We start from the raw sequence: 16,781 nt of genomic DNA, 5'->3' as shown, positions 1-16,781 counted from the left end.
TTTTGAGGCTCAATTTTTAGATCGATGTTTTGAGTTTGAGCTTGGCTTAGGTCCCATCGACAAGATTGTAACGAGCCAATCGAAGCGTGAAAAAGAATTTTATTTTTGACTTTTAAAATCAAACAAATTTTGAGCAAAATTTAGGTTATTTTTGGGTGAAATTCAGAGTTTGATATTCGTATAATATGTCGTTGGATGCATCTCAGAATTCTGAGCGTAACAATATTTTATTTTCCTTGATTCGAGCTACAGTTGACTCGAAAATTGTGTTTTTTAAAAAATTGATCAGTTTATCGAAATGGATCCGAAGTTAGATTGGGTTGGATCCAATGCATATAATCTGAATTATTATGGATTTGGGTCCTATTTAAGCCCTACTTAAACCTGAATTCGATCCAGGTCTTGCTCTAAATTTTTTTTTTGGGTATAGGTTTGGATCTTGGATTCAGATCTAGATTCAAATCCAAGCCCAATATTTTTCCAGCTTTAAATTCAATATAAAGCCTTAATTTGGGGTTTAATAAGGTTAGGGAGCCTTTTGGGTTAATTTAGTTTTTTTTAGAAGTTTTTAGATATTTTTAATTAATTAATTAATTAATTAAATAATATCAATTTGGTTTTTTTTTTTGGGCTGAGTGTGACCCTCTAAAAGAGTCCATATTCTTACCTAAGAGAGGTTAAGAGAGAGTTCTAAAATATTTGGAAGTTAAAAAAAAAAGTCAACTTAAAAGAGTTTCAAAAAGTTTGAAAAAAAAAATATGGAAAGAGGGTTCTCTTTTTGGGAACTCTCTTAGAGAGGGATGGAGAAGGGGGGAATGTCACCCCCTCTCCCACTCATTATATTAAAAAAAAAGAGAAAGAAGGAAAAGAGAAAGAAAGAGGAAAGGAGAGAGAGAGAAAGAGGAAAGAGAGGAAGAAGAATAATTCTTCTCCAACAATCCAGCCTCCTTTCCTACCATTATTGTTCTTGTTTCTTTCAATCTACGTAAAGGTACGGGTCTCCTCTCGTGAATCAAATGAGATATTGATCATAGATGGGTTTTCCATACTTGATTTAGGTGAAAATCCATGAAAAAGGAATGAATCTGGATATTCATTCTAAAAATACACGATTGGAGATGTGCAAATCCTCTTTATTGGGTGTATTTTTATTTCTATACGTCTTGTCAACAAAAAAATATATATATGCATTTATTTTCATAATAAAACCGAATTTATTGATACTAAATGGCCTGTTATGTGTCGACGTCATGAAGTTAGTGATTCCCATCATTGATTAACTTATAAATTTATGTAAATCTGGATATGTTTGGTTTAATAGCATGTTCATGGTTTTTCTTACATTGGTTATTGCATAGGCATGTTACAGGTATTCATAGGTTTATGAAAGCAGGTGTTAATGTAAATATGTATATGCATGTGTCCTTATGAAACTTGTATTTGAACTACCTGTGTATAAGATAATACATGTACATACATGCTGTTAAAAAAAAACCAATTTCATGTTGGTGTGATTATCTTCATCTAATCGGTTCATGTATGTGTTATTAGTATGTTATCCAAATATCTCATGGTTATGGACTTAACGGTCTGGCCGAACAGACCAGCCAAGCATGGCTTGGCTGGCCTGGTTTGCCAGACCTGTCCAGGCATTGGCAGATCTGCCATGCTCGGTTGGACTGTGTCCAACCGGCCAGACAGGTTGAGCCAAACCCCAAGGTTCAGTCGAGTGGCTTGGTTGAGCCGACATGGGACGAGAATATATATATATATATATAAAATCATTTTATTAGAACATTATATCATCCACAATCATACACCATGGGACCCATCCTTATACTGAAATGTCTCACCTACGATTACTGTAACTAAACATTGCTAAACATTGCCATATATTGATAAAAGCAAGCTCAATAGTTGCTTAGTTGATTGGGAACCTCTTGGTACCTAGCCAACTCTGCTTCTGTTGACTAATTTCAAGGAAATTATGAGACCAATTATCTGCTAATTGCCTAGATTGTTTTCTAGTAGTACTTCTTGCAAAGACATAGTATGATGGTTTTATGCTAATATTTTCATGTTTCATTCTGAATTTAACCAATTGTTATATTCTGTTATTTAATTGAAAAAGTACCTTTTAACAATTTTCACCTAATTCATGAGTGAGTAGTGTCAGGCTTGCAGCCTACACAAACATGTGGCATTCGACCCAATCTAACCACTGGGAAGAAGAAGCCTTAATTCATGTATTGTTCTTATTATACACATATTCGATGTGTCCCTTACCTACTGATGAAACAATTGATTGATGATGCAACCTGCATATACCCCCATATACTTGGTGCTAATTAAGGCCACCTGTATGGCTGCTCATTATAACACTGGGCAGTAGTTGCTTGCTGTAGAATGATTGTCACTTCCATCGTGTTTCACTTTTTCTCAGCAATGTTGTGCATGTTATGGTTAGTTTGCTTATGTAACCACTTATGCTTTCTATCACACATTTGCCATAAACAAATGTAGCAAAGAAAATCATGCAATTGACATAAACATGTACACTTGCTGGAAAAATGCATGTACATGAATATATACACTCAAAGCATCCATGCATTGACTTGAATAAGCATACAATGAAAATATGCAATCGACATATTTATGCATAGTAAATGAAAGCATGGCATTGAATTAAATATGTGCATTATATGAAAACTTGCACATGTTACTATCATGTGAACTGAATATACACATGCTTTAAATACGCTTGGTTCATTAGCATGGTTGAAATTTTCCTATATGAAAGTGCATCTAGAAAGCATGTGATTTATTTCATATATGACATGTTATGACTTTTGCATATGATGCATCGATGATCTAAATGAATCATCACAGGCCTGAAGAGCCTTGAGCTTTGGTTTGCTTTCTCATTAATTATTTTAAATACATTGCAAAAATCACATTATTGTTATTGTATGGTATTGCACTTTCTATGCTTTTCTACGGACGGGAGTCACCTGATGGTTCTCGCAGGAGTAGATGCGAGCTTTTGCTTTTGCTTTTGCATGTTGAATTGCAAAACTCAATAATTGACTTTTAAGAAAAAGATAATGAATAAGAACAATGTGATATACATTCTGGGATCTCTTATCGAAAGAATGAGAATCTTAGAGATTCGGTTTTGGGGAACTACGAGGATACAAAAAATTTATGTGCTTTATTTCTTATCCCTGAACCCGATATTGAAGTTTTTTCTCCTGACCACGGTTTTAGGGAGAATCCGCCACTTTACCTGAGGGCGGTGTGTTCGACACAGTTGTTGTTTTGGTATACCAAGAAAATGATACTATTGGATGCGAAGGTCCTTAGTGTCTCGGCATTAAATATGTAGGTCTAATGTTCTAAAGGTGATTCGGCCGATGGCTAAGTTTAAAACCTAGTAATAAAATACAAATTACAGACATCAGGTTCTTTTTAATATCAAGAACGACCAAGACATTGTAGGTGAAGAGAACAATCATCATTTTCAATTTTTGTGGACCTTACATGGGTAATACTTAATCTGGCACCATTTCTGACCATAATTTTTTCTGAACCATAATACTTGAAACAAGTTTCGAGATTACCTTAATTGGCAGTAATGTGGGAGGTAACTCCAGTGCCAAGGAAGATCTTGGGTATCAATAAGTTTCATAGCAACAAGAGCCTGCATAATATCTTCAACTTGATAGACACGATTAAAATGGTGCCAATAATTGATGACATTATCATTCATCTTGCCACATATTTAACACAAGACCCTTTTTTTTTCTTGATTGCTTTCAGCATTCTGTTAATTAAAACCAAATTTGGTCTTATTTTAATTGAATCGATTGTCGCCCTGTCTAGCTTGGATAAAATCACGTCCATTTGAGTTAAAATTGCTTTGTGTTAAATTGATTCTTTTGATTGATAATTTTTTGCCCAAAAAAGGCAAAGTTCTCATTCACACCTATTTTATATACGGTGTACATGGTTTCACGCCCTTGAAGCAAGCCAAACACATCATTATACGATGGAATGGGCGACTTTAGCATAGTTGTGATAAACACATCATGCTCATGACCAAGCCCATTAAGCAGCCATAATACAATGGTTTCATTTTTCACGGGCTTGCCAATGGTCACAAATTCATAACAAATTTTTTTCACGTATTGATATATTCATTCACCGAGAGGCTTGTTTTCCAATATGACTGCAACTTTTGTGTCAATAGGAATTCTCGTTCCTTGAAGATGTGAGTAAAAGCTTTGATAAGAGTATTTCATACCTCACTGGATGCTTGGCGGCGAATGATGAGACCCAATAGTTTGAATTGGGATTGGAGTTTCGCCATCTACAAAGCCAGTCATGTCTTGGCTCTCAATAAGACCAAGAAACTGCATTTTTCACAGCAGAAAATTCAAATGAGTTTAAGTGTGAACAAATTTACCACATTCAAGTTGGAAGGGTATGTGAATTTGGAGCAGTCGATAGATGTTGACGTCATTGATGACACTACAATCACCCAAGATACAATAAGCTTTGATACCATAAAAAAAATACAACACACGATATTAATGTTGTTCAATGAACAATCACCTACATCTATAATACTCGACTCAACAATTCATATATAAAATTTTCCACTATTTAAAATATTACATCGACTATCGACATAGTCAATTTTCTAGATTCTTCTTTTGTTACATTTGATAAGATTGCTATATTGATCTCCTTGGATTTTAATTATATTATTGATGCATACTGTTCTTTGAGACGATTATGGAGATAAACTCAATTTTATCGAGTTTTCTGGACTCATACCGTGATAGTGCCCGAAATTATTATGATCTCTGGTCTTAGTTTTATTGTTAAGAGAGTTATGGAGAGTTTAATAGTGATGGTAAAATTCGAAAGAGATTTTCTAATACCAATTTAATCTCATTGGCTGTTGCTCCCTTCCCTTTGGTAAGCACAAAAAAAGATACGACCATTGGAGTAGGTCCTTGCATTATATTTAACTCAGGATAAACCTGACACGTATCTTTTTGACAGTTTTAATTAAAAGTTAGGTAGTCCCATCAAATTTTTAAAAAATTGGATGGTACTTGAAATTATGAGAAAATGTTGGGTTTGTATTTGAAACTTAATCTAAATAAACTATCTCATGCTCGTGTTAGAAAAGTAAAAAATTAAAGGCAATCACATTTCATTTGGCTGACCATGGTATCGTCAATCCGCCTACTATGTGAATTTAAACTAGTCACCGAGATTGTCAATCTTTTCCCTTTCCTCGTTTTCTGATAGTTAATGCACAACAGAGATCTTGAATAAGGGAAGGAGCATAAGATTTAGAACTCCAGCATTAATAGGGCGTGTTTGCAGTGCTGCAGAATGCCCAAGTTGTGTTTGCATGCCATGGACAGCTGGGGCTTTTCACGGAATACACAAACAAACGAGGCGTTTCCACAGGCCCCACCACAGCAACACAAACAGCAGCACCTCTTTCCACAAGGAAACAGGGCAATCAAGCCACCCAAGTATCCCACCAACAGCACACCACGAAACGCCAAACCCCACACCCCGCACAACACCGTGAAGCTACCCATGGTTCAGGGATTCCGATTCTTAAACCATGGAAGGTGGTTATGCTCGAGCTTCCGCGCAGAACCACCTTCTGTGACACAAACACACATGAAAGAAACATGATCCATGGCTTGAATTTGTTTGCAAGAACAAGAAAAAAAACATTGATGCATGAAGTTTCTAAGAAAAGTATAACAGAAAAAGGAAAAATAGTCCACTAAAATTTACATCACACCAGTCTTAAATTCTCCAAAAAACAACAGATTAGGAAAAAAGTCCAGAGAGTCACTGTCCACAGCACCTTGCTTTATACAAAATGATATGTACACGTGACTAGCTTGGCTTTTCCCAATTACACAAGCATGAGTAACCATGACCAACCCAACTTTGCTGTATTTTTTCACACATCCACAACTAAACGTATACTATTAGCTAGTACAAGAAAATGACAACTGTGACAGAGTGAGATCTGCAGTTAAAAAGATAACCTGGTATTAGGAAGTAAACTTGAAATGCAGCTCCTATATCACCCAAAGAACATGTTATGTTTTACGTTGTTGTGGAGCTTGGGGAACATCTCATGGTTATATTCAACAGATAAAGAAGAATATGATGATGACGAATGGGCTTCCAACCAACCTTCATAGTATAGCCGGCCTCTGTATGCCACTAGATCCGCATAGTAAACTGGTGGTACCAATGAAACTGGTTTTGTGCACCTAGCAAATGTGAAGCACAGATTGTAGACCAGTCCCTGCAACTCATCAGAAGAGAACTTGTTTTCATCGCACAGCACATGGTAATGTGTAGGCTTGCTTGTCCCTAGCAGCCCATAGTGGCTGCAAAGGAAGAAATCAAACTCCCTCACATGAACAATCTTCCTGTCAACAATGGTCCCTGGAGGCACATTTCCATGCTTTGTTGCACCCTGATGATCTGCAGGAAAAAGACGTGTGCGGTGCCGTTTCTGCGCAACAGTAAGGGTGATACAAGGATTATAGCCAATACTTGAAAACGCCTGCTTGATTGCATCCAGCTCCTCATTGCGCACCATGTTGAATTGTCCCTCGCCAACGCCGTCTCGAAAAAACACAATCTTTTCTGGAAATTTTCCATTTTTCTGGTGGTACATCTGAACAAGCTCTATGCACATCTCTCCAAGATTCACAATCTTTTCTTTCCGGTTGTCTTGAGATCTCATCTTGGACTCGTAGATGTTAGCATCAGGCCAATTCATGGTCGCCACCACAGCTGCAATGGAAGGGCTGACCCTGTCACTAGGGCTTGGATGGTTGACATCTGCCCCCATGAACATGACATGTACATCTTCTTTGCCAAGACACCGTGGCCTTGGAATATTGCAGAGGGCCACGTTGCTACCACCAATTTTGGCATTGATCTTGAGAGCTAGGTTTGCAAGGTACTGTGAGTTTGGCCTTTCAATGTTTTTCTTAAGGCAACACTGGGTCATAATGCCAACGTCAGTCTCACTGATGAGCTTAAGAACTTTGTAACCTGCGTGCTTATAGGCTATGGGACAAATCAAAACCTGCAATCGGTTACCAGACTTAGTAGCTGCAGTTGCTGCAATTTCAGTGAGAAGCCTTGGAAGTCGGACCTGGTCAGATAACAAATTTATGTCTACACAACGAAGGTCCACAGGATTTTGAGCAATGTTGACACCTATTTCATGGCATCTACCCACAAATGCTTGAGCAAATTGAGATATCTCTCTGGTGTTTCTGGTCTGGTTTAGTGGCACGAAGCTGGCTATAGCCCAGCAGTTTATCGGCTTGGGATCATATAGATGATATCGCATTAGGTTCCACTGACAGTTTGGATCCAAGTTCACCCTTCTATCTTGAGGCCCAGCCTTCAAGTCAGGGGGTTTGAGAACCCGGCCTTTGACCTCCGTTAAATCCGTGCTACCTGCTAACCCAAAGTGTCGGGTCACTTCTCCTCTGCAAAACCGAAAAGTTATGGATCAACTAAATGAACTTGATAGTTTCCCATTAAACACTAAAAAGACTACGTCAACTACTCAACATTGCAGAGTAGTGTGTCTAACTATCTATTTATATGATGAAGAAGCCAGCGTTTTGAAGTGATTATCATGAGGTTGGCTCAGAGAATCATAGATCGCAACTTGTGCATATACATTTGATACATTAACCATATGCTAGGAACCATATTAGAACTGGTGATACAAAGATTTTTGGGACTATCATTAATCAACAAAGAACCAGTCATGTTTATTGGGGCTCTATATGAAACTAATTACCTATGGAAATTAACTAAACATATATAGCATAAAGGCAAATAACAGATTGGATCAACTTTCTATCAAATCAGGTTGGGCCCAATTATGTAGGATTCTTAACTATCCACATCTGACCAGTTTACAATCTCAGGCTCAAGATAGCTTGCAAAAATATCTGTCCAATGTTCATCCACGATCAAGATGAATGGCACCCAAAACCTTACATGTGAATGCCCTTCCTATATATGGGTTCAACATCCTTTTATTGAGATCATTCACACTTCAGATGAATGGTGTCGCTAGCAGTAAAATGAACAGCTAGGATGCTTTAATGCAATAAGGTTTGGGTGAGTATCTACATACTGTCCATCTTTAACAATGGACGGTGTCAAAGGTTTCTTGGACAGTTTTTTTGTTCAAGATCCTTGGACCTCATCTGCTCTTGCTTACAACCACATCTTTCAATGGGTCTCAAACATTTCGGGCCAAGCTAATTGAGTAAAGTACTGGGACCATAAACTCAATATGCAAACCTGTAACCATTTTGGGCTCCAACTAACTCTCTGCCCTCATTGGACCTAACAAAAAATGATGATCTGATTCAGACTTCTTATCAGATTTCACCAGATTCAGGTTTGCGGACTCCGCATCAGATCTCGTTTTCTGTCCAATTGGAACTAGATGAGGCTCGTGCGGCTACATGGATTTGGGTCGTCGATGTATGAGACAAAAGTAGGTAGTCCTGTCAAGTCGGACCCAAGATGGGATGGTATTTGAGGTCCAGGTCTGTGTACAGATAGCAACAACCAGACCTGGCGAAATCTCCATTTTCTAAACTATTAAGCCATCTGTTAAGCATGAGGCAAGTCCAGTTGGGGCATATAGAAAGACCAATAACCAGGTCTAAGCGTCAAGCTTCTGACCAAAACAAGCTTACTCCAAGTCTATTGGCTAGACAACCTGGTCATGGAGATGCTTATGTGTCATCATGAATTGGTAGTAAGGCGTGCTTGTTAAGCAAGTGGCATGAGCATACATGACAGATAGATAATAGAGAACACACGTAATTGCATGACTGAGTGAACTTAGAGACACATAGTTGCATCAAAGAGGGTTAAGTTAGAAAGCTTACCCCCATGGACCATCTCGTGCAGCAACGATTTGCTTGATGGAGCTCAATCTTTCCCAGGGACCTATGTTTGTCAGACTTCTCAGAACCTTGAGAGCATCCATTGACAAATCCTCCATTGAAAACCTCTGTCCCTCTGCCAACTCACAGAACTCCATAGGTACATAGTTAGGAGACTTCTTGCTCAAATTCAAACAGGGGATGTACCAGTAGGCCAACTGCTTCTTATACTGATCTAGGAAATACTTCTCTATTGTCGTCATCTTAGTGGTGGTGCTCCTGCTGCTGTTCTTGCTACCAGATTTGCCTCTCTTCTCCATGAGCTCAAACGTTTCCTCCCTAGATGACTTCTTTGATAACCCGAATATGGTGAAAACCTCTGTAGTCTTCCTATGAGTAACTCTCACCTTCAGCCCTTTCAGCATTCGTTCCCATTCCTTTCTTTCCCTGTCATTCATGACAGCATTTGTATTACGGACTTGCACACCTGCGTGCTCCACAAGGAACTGTAGAATAGGAATGCTCTTGTAGAACGCCATTGCCGAGAGGTCTACATTAAGAGCTAGGCCTTGGGCGGTCGGCCGGAGGCTCTGAAAGAACCCATTAAATGCCGCAACCCCACCCCCAAGATCAACAACTGGGTTCCTAGAGTAGAAGTTCCGGCCACGAGCTATCCGGCAATTTGCAGGGTGCTCCTTCATAACCACTTCGAGCGCTTGAATCACGTTCTCGATCGTGGTTGTTGTCGATCTTGTCAAGTAGTTGTGGAGGTCGATGAGATCGATCTTGGCAGCGAATTTTAAGGTGCATTTGTACTCGCGGCCATCACTGTCTTCTCCCTTTGATACCTTAACAGTGTACGAGCCTTCCTGCAATTGATTTACAGTGTACATGCTCTTCTCGCCGTCATAACCAACTTTTGTAGTCGAAAAAAGTTGCTGATTGTCCGCAAAAACCTTCTTTGCGATCAGGCGGGCATCAGATTTGCTAACCCGGGCCTTAAAGCCGGTATTTGATGCCGAACTTGATGATCCTTCCCCTGCATTCTCCTTTACAGGCGTTATAGTGACATCATATTGATATATAGTACTTCCGGGATCAAACTTCACTAGGAAGTGATTGGCAAAGAGGCGTATCTCTCGCGAACCCGCAGTTCCACCAGAGTCCGGCCTATCCACTGGTTTTCTGTTCGAAAACCCGATGGTTTGTTCAGATAACTGCAAGTTCTGCAATTGGAAAGTTGGGGGCTCTGCAAAAGAGAGGAAACGCTTCATTCTATTAGTAATTGATTAGTTTGTCAGTGAGGAACTAATTATTTGATTAATATTCAATAAGAAGCGCAAGTTGGTGTCAAGGAAGTGAGATAGAAACAGAGAAGAACAGGGTGGTATCAACATCAGGTTGGTCACCAACCATTATTCAGATGAAGTGCAACTAAAGGCTTCCAAGGTTTACTTGCATAAACAGATGGGATGTATCATGTATGCAATCCCCAATTGGTTAATTGGGGGTTTGGGTTTATTGCTCTTATAAGGGCCCTTCTTTGCCACAAGTGTTGGTGGTTTACCTCCCCACAAAACATGATTGAAGACAAAATTTGTGGGGAGTTACCATTGACAGTTACCAGGCCACTCCAAGTTGTGGGAGTCATGCCATCACCGATGAGAGAGAGAGAGAGAGAGAGAGAGAGAGAGAGAGAGAGAGAGAGAGAGAGAGAGAGAGAGAGAGAGAGAGAGACCAGTGGGCGGTGGCACTTCTCCTCGAACAGGGCCGACATTTGATGGGGGATCTCTTTGAATGTTGGGAGCCTCTTGGGGAACCCATCTTCCTCCTCCTCTTCCCCATGCTCCAACACCGGAGCTTCCTTCTCCTCCTCTTCCACCAGTGGAAACGCCACCCCTTCCCCATGCCCCACCACCAGAGTTCCCTCCTCCTCTTCCACCAATGAAATCCGAACCTCTTCCCCGTACCCCTCTACCAGAATTCCCTCCTCCTCCTCTTCCACCACTGAAGTCTCCACCTCTTCCTCCTCTACCACCACTGAAATCTCCACCTCTTCTTCCACCCCCTCTTCCTCCTCTTCCCCTTCCTCTTGATTGACCCTCCATCTCTCTCTCTCTCTCTCTCTGAAAAGTGAGAGACAGAGAAAGGAAAGAGATTAGGTAAAAGAAGAAAGGGTGGACGATGTTCACGAGTGACCTCTCGTCAACTTCCCGTACACTCCTTCCTCGGTTCTCAAGTGGGTCCCAACAAAGGAAAAAAATAGTGAAACAAGCAACGACAGGTTTCCTTTGGGGGATTCTTATGTCAGAAAGAGAAAGAGAGAGAGAGAGAGAGAGAGAGAGAGAGAGAGAGAGAGAGAGGCAGAAGAAAGGGGGAATGAAAAGGTTATTGATATCGTTGTTCTGGGTTCTTTTATATGCCAAGGGCTGATTCCCTCTCACTCCGCTTTTTTCATATAAACTTTGCCAAGGAAGTATCCCAAGTCTTTTGCCCTTCTTAAATTATTTTTTTGCCCTTCACTTTTTTCCTTCCTGATTGTATCATTAGGTCTATCCCTCCAAGATGTTTCTTATTCTTTATTTTTTTTTTGAAAAGTTACAAAAATTCTCCTCCCATTTCTTTTGCTTAGTGACGAAGGAGACCATAGAAAACATAATCTATTGTTTATTTTGCTTAGGCCCAAAGGTTGGTACCAAGTCCAAACTACTTAAGATTAGAATCAACAAAGTGTTAGCAACTTTCAAAGTAGACTAACCCTGACCGAGCCACCCAAATACTTTTTTTTAAAGGCAAGCTAAGGTTAAGCAGACCCCCACAAGTTATTATTCAAAGTACCCTTGAGATTTGAACCTGCAACGTCCCACCACAAAGAGAAGTGCACTGACAGCTCCTACTAACCACGCAGAGCCCCCCCTTTGGTGAGTCACTTAAATATTTGCATCAATTCAATACCTTTGATCTTTCAAAGGCTTGCATATCACAACGGGACCAATTAGCTTTGAAAGTCGTCACACTTGCATATTGCTCAGGGAACAAAACCCAATTGGTTCAAGAATTGCATAACCATTTGGTTGGATCTGAGCAACTTAGACCCAGCAATTGCTTTCCGGAGAGATGTATTGTCTACTAATGAGCTAGAAACCATCGGCTCAATCTTACCACATAGATATAGATGTATTCAACATGATTTGTTTCCATTACCACCTATTGCTGAAATATGTTCACCTGCAAGTCCAAGTCGTTTGGATTTCAAAAGAGAAACAAGACTAGGGATGATCTATAATATCCTAGATCCAGAGGAAGTGGTCCAAGATCAGAATCCCAAACCCGATGATTCGGGATCTGAAGTGGAATCTCATATTAAGACGGTCAAATAGATACTAATGTGTGCAGGTCCTTTGAGTTGGCAAGAGGACAGAAAATTCAAACATGTAGTCCTTCACTAGCTTAGTGCAAATCTAATTGGGATATGATTTGAGCGGCTCCCAAAAAGAAATTCACACAACTATCCAAATCCAGTATTTCAATTTGGCTATAAATACTTTAGAGAGTAGTAGTTTAGATTATTGGATATTGAAACCCTAGTTTATTTTCTTTTCTGTTATTTTTTTGATTTCTTGAGTTTTCAATTCATAGTTATTTAATTTCCAATTTATTCTTAGTTGATCTTCGTTTTAATATAAAATCTGGTGGGGTTCAAGAGCAATCCTCTTGTTCACTGCATCAAAGAAAAAACAAGACTAATTGTGCTTCCAATTTTACTAGTAAATCTGCTCAAGACAGAAGGAAACCAGCTCAAGAAGGGGTGTTAGTGTGGGCATTATCAGGTTGTTTGGATCATTGGATGCAATGGTCTAGTATGTTCAAGACGCTTTTGTAGCACCCCTGTAAATTCGATAAACATGACCCACCAAAGCAGGATGCAATGGTTCTTGGATCCCACTTTGGTGGGACATCTGTGTCCCGTGTTTGATGGGGGACATGTAGGCCTGTCAATGAGTTGGGTACCTGACTCATTTGAGTCTATTTGTATCTGACCATATAACAGATTGTTGGATACGAATATGGGTTCGGGTACTTATTGGGTCTTATATGAGATATCCAATACCTAACCACATTTTTGCATTGAATTCATAGACCCACTTATAACTGAACATGGGGTCGAATCGGAGACCGAGCTGGGTTGGTTGAGATGAGGTGAGATTAAAACTTGTAAACTTTGTCAAAATAACACGATAGCATTGTGGGTAATTGGTTTGCTTTCCAAAGGGGGACCTTTTTTTTAATTTATAACACGAAGAAACCACACCCAACATGAGGACCTGGTCGCGCTCGCTCAGCCTGCCATACCTACGATCATCGTAACGACAACGTAAAACTCTGACGCTAGGATCCCTGGCCCCAGGGCTTATGCTACGCATTGGCTTGTCCAGAGAGGCGACGCCCATGAGAATCAAACCTTGACTGCCCATCTAACAGCCAAGGCCCACTCCACTACTCAAACCCTCATTAGGGCTTCCAGGGGGGGCTTGCTTTGTGTTTCAAGTGCCATTTTCATTCTCATACACATAGATTGGATTGGATACCTAACTTGTATTTCAAAATCAGGTTACAAATTTTCTGTGTCGAATGTTTGACCCGATTTCTACATGTCATGCTCGTATGCAGACGTGAACCCGGTCGTGTTTCAAAAGAAAATATCAGACCCAACCATTTTCTTGTTTGGGTTTCTTTTGATTTTAGCAGACCTGAAAATTTGGCTTCGAATCAGATGGGTACCGGATCCAGGTTCTGACCCATTGACAACCCTACCGGACATACGGCCAAAATCAGATGGGACACAACGGTGCCTGCCTATCGTTGTATCCCTATCAAATGTGCTCTATGTATATATCTACGTCACAAAACAAATTGTAAGAGTATTATGATTTTGTTTTGACTTTACAAAAGCCGATATAATGCCAAAAAAGTAGTGAAAGTGGCAAAAACTGTCAAAAGAAGACATGGGTAAACTTTCCTCAGGTATAGAGAGTAGAGTCTAGAGACAAACCATCCAACTGTATTAAAGTTCTCATTTTTACTCACATTATAAAAGGACATTCGCACCCTTAATCATAAATTAAGATGTCATAAACATTGTTAAGGATGTTGATTCTTGCATTGCTCATCGAGGAGAAATCCTCAACTTCTCATTTGAACAAGAGAAGTTGAGCAATAATCAAGGGTTAAGAAGAGAAAGATTTAAGCAATGGATGAGTTTAAAGAAAAACACAACACGATATTAACGTAGTTCGGTGAACAATCACCTACATCCATGATACTCCACTCAACTATTCATATGTGGAGTTTTCCACTAATATTACGAGCTATTGACTTAGTCAATTTTTTAGATTCTTCTTGACTTTGTTACATTTGATAAGATTGTTATCTTGATCTCCTTGAACTCTAACCGTATTATCACCACATTTTTCATTATTGATAATCTTAGTCTCCATCGTATTAGCTCCACATTTGGCTTTATCATAATTGCATGTGAAAGTCCCATTTGATGTAGATTGTTATTTGAGAAACCGACTTTCAGTTATGGGATAAACATTATCGAGTTTATCGTTTTTTAGACTCATATCGTGATCTCCATTGTCAACATTACTGGGCCCAATATTATTGTTACTCCAACCTTGTGACAAAACAAGATTTAAGAAAAGAGATCTCAAGCCTAGAGGCATGTTCTTAAGATCGCTATCTTTAGAACTTCAATCGCCCCATTCTGAGAATTCCGAAGATGCGAAAAGGGATTTGTTGCGACTGAGTTCCCAGGATACAACTAGGCTTGAACCTCAAGAGAGTCACTGCTTCGCAAGGAGAGATGATCTCTACCACACTAGAACTCTGCAAGCCAAATCGAGAAGAAAAGAAGAAGAAGACTGGAGAGTCAGAAAATTCTTGTGTTTTCAAAAGACGAAAATATAAGATATTTATAGACTTTTAGAAAGGCCAAACCGTTTTGCGATAAATGAGATTAATGGTCATAAACCTAACGATTTGAAAATAGGATAAAAAGGTACCTGAATGGTCACCCACCTTTGACTGTCAATCAAAAGCCTTCAAAACCGTCCAACAGTCACAATGCACCATAAACCTGATATACATGCAACTTAAAGCCTTTCAAACGGCCAGATAATTTGAAACTGAAAAAACAAAACGGTTGCACCTGATATGCACCTCGCACCGCTATGCGCGTGCGAAGTGCAAAGTGCGCCATCAAAACGCCGCAATGCGCCTCAAGCGTCCTTGTGCACACGCGCGCGTGTGCGCGAATGGTGCATCTGTTCCTGCACGATGCATAGCAACGTCCGCAAGCCACCCAAAGACACAATGCTTACCAAAGTAAAGAATAGAGAACATAGACGGTATTTAAACCACTAGAAAAACTGATTTCTCTTAGATATGGGATTAAACTTTTTAAAACACTTTTGATGGAAAGAAAATCACCAATTTTAATTTTTTTTTAACAATCCTCCACTAATTTTTAAAATATATTTGGCTTGCATAGAAACTTATGCATCAGTGAGAGTGTCTGCTTGACTTGAACCCCCACTTATTGAAAGAAAACCTAAATTAACCAAGGTGCTAAGTGGACTTACCTTGAACTTAGCTCCTTATATTGTTAACGGAGTTTTCAATCATACACAGGTTTTCAAAAGTTCAATTGTGTGGATTTCATGTTGGCACATTTAGAGCCTTGTGCTTTCCTAGATTCATGAGTGCTCTAGAGAATTGCCAATTCTCATAAGAAACGGCTCACACTTCTACACTCATATAGGTGAGTTTGTCTAGGTGTACTGTAACACACACCCTAGCCTTAAGGCCTACAAACTCATTAAGAGCTATTAGCTTAACCCTCACATTAGTTACAGCTCATGAGCACGCATCAGTAATGAGCTTACATAAATATGCTCAATATCTGTCATTCACCAATTCGTTTCTCATTGAACCTAGGCATGTGGGATCTCCAACGCTCTAGGTTGGGTATCCTTAGGTGATGACTTAATTGGCTTAATTCTCATTCTCCTTGATGTTTTACTGATGACATCTTTCGAAAGGCCTTTCGTAAATGGGTCTGCCAAATTTTGACATGACTTTACATATTTCAATGATATAATATTGTCATCAATCATTTGTCTTATAAAACTGTGTCTTAGACTAATATGTCTAGACTTTTCATTGTATTTCATATTACCTGCTTTACATATAGCAATTGGCTATCACAAAATATTGAAATAGTAGGTATAGGCTTCTCACCTAGTGTATTATCCACTAGCATATTCTTAAGTCATTCAACTTCTCTACACGTAGATGCCAAAGCAATAAACTCAGATTCTATTATAGAATGAGTTATACAGGTTTGTTTCTTAGACGCCCATGCAATTGCTCCTCCACCAAGGGTAAAAACCCAACCATTCATAGACTTAGAATCTTCAAAGTCGGTATTCCAACTTGCATCACTATACCATTCAATAATAGCAGGAACTCGATATAGTGGATTCCAAAGTCTAAAGTATGCTTAAGATATCTAAGAATCATGTTCACTGCATTCCAATGTTGATGACCAGGATTATTAGTATATCTACACACTTTACTCATTGCATAGGCAATATCAGGCCTTGTACAATTCATTGCATACATAAGATTACCTACAATACTGGCATATTTTAATTGTTGAACACTTGCACCAACATTAGGAGTCAATTTCATATTTGGATCATATGGTGTGCATGCTGGTGAACT

The 16,781-nt window shown here is 39.3% G+C and overlaps 1 protein-coding gene across 1 annotated transcript; it reads right to left on the bottom strand.

The window, feature by feature from the left end:
• Positions 1–5,765: 5,765 nt before the first annotated feature.
• LOC149844807 (protein argonaute 2-like) lies at positions 5,766–11,115 on the bottom strand. Its single transcript, XM_089995291.1, has 3 exons — positions 10,729–11,115; positions 8,994–10,239; positions 5,766–7,562 (listed from the first exon to the last, which is right to left on the bottom strand). Exons 1-3 carry the CDS (start codon positions 11,096–11,098, stop codon positions 6,128–6,130), a joined length of 3,051 nt encoding a protein of 1,016 aa, XP_089851417.1. The 5' UTR covers positions 11,099–11,115; the 3' UTR covers positions 5,766–6,127.
• Between the last annotated feature and the right edge of the window lie 5,666 nt (positions 11,116–16,781).

This window comes from Nuphar pumila, chromosome 2 (assembly GCF_984573655.1).
Source record: "Nuphar pumila chromosome 2, dmNupPumi1.hap1.1, whole genome shotgun sequence".
In the NCBI taxonomy this organism is placed as follows: domain Eukaryota; kingdom Viridiplantae; phylum Streptophyta; class Magnoliopsida; order Nymphaeales; family Nymphaeaceae; genus Nuphar; species Nuphar pumila.
Note: the sequence above shows the minus strand (reverse complement) of the source record. Positions and strands in the feature narration are given on the sequence as shown.

Bases quoted from the DNA above. Each gene is read 5' to 3' on its own strand.
- LOC149844807 (XM_089995291.1), bottom strand. From the start codon at position 11,098: ATGGAGGGTCAATCAAGAGGAAGGGGAAGAGGAGGAAGAGGGGGTGGA. The intron at 10,240-10,728 runs GTCTCTCTCTCT...TCTCTTTTGCAG, and splicing joins AGAAGTGCCACCGCCCACTG to AGCCCCCAACTTTCCAATTG. The intron at 7,563-8,993 runs GTAAGCTTTCTA...TCGGTTTTGCAG, and splicing joins GCACGAGATGGTCCATGGGG to AGGAGAAGTGACCCGACACT.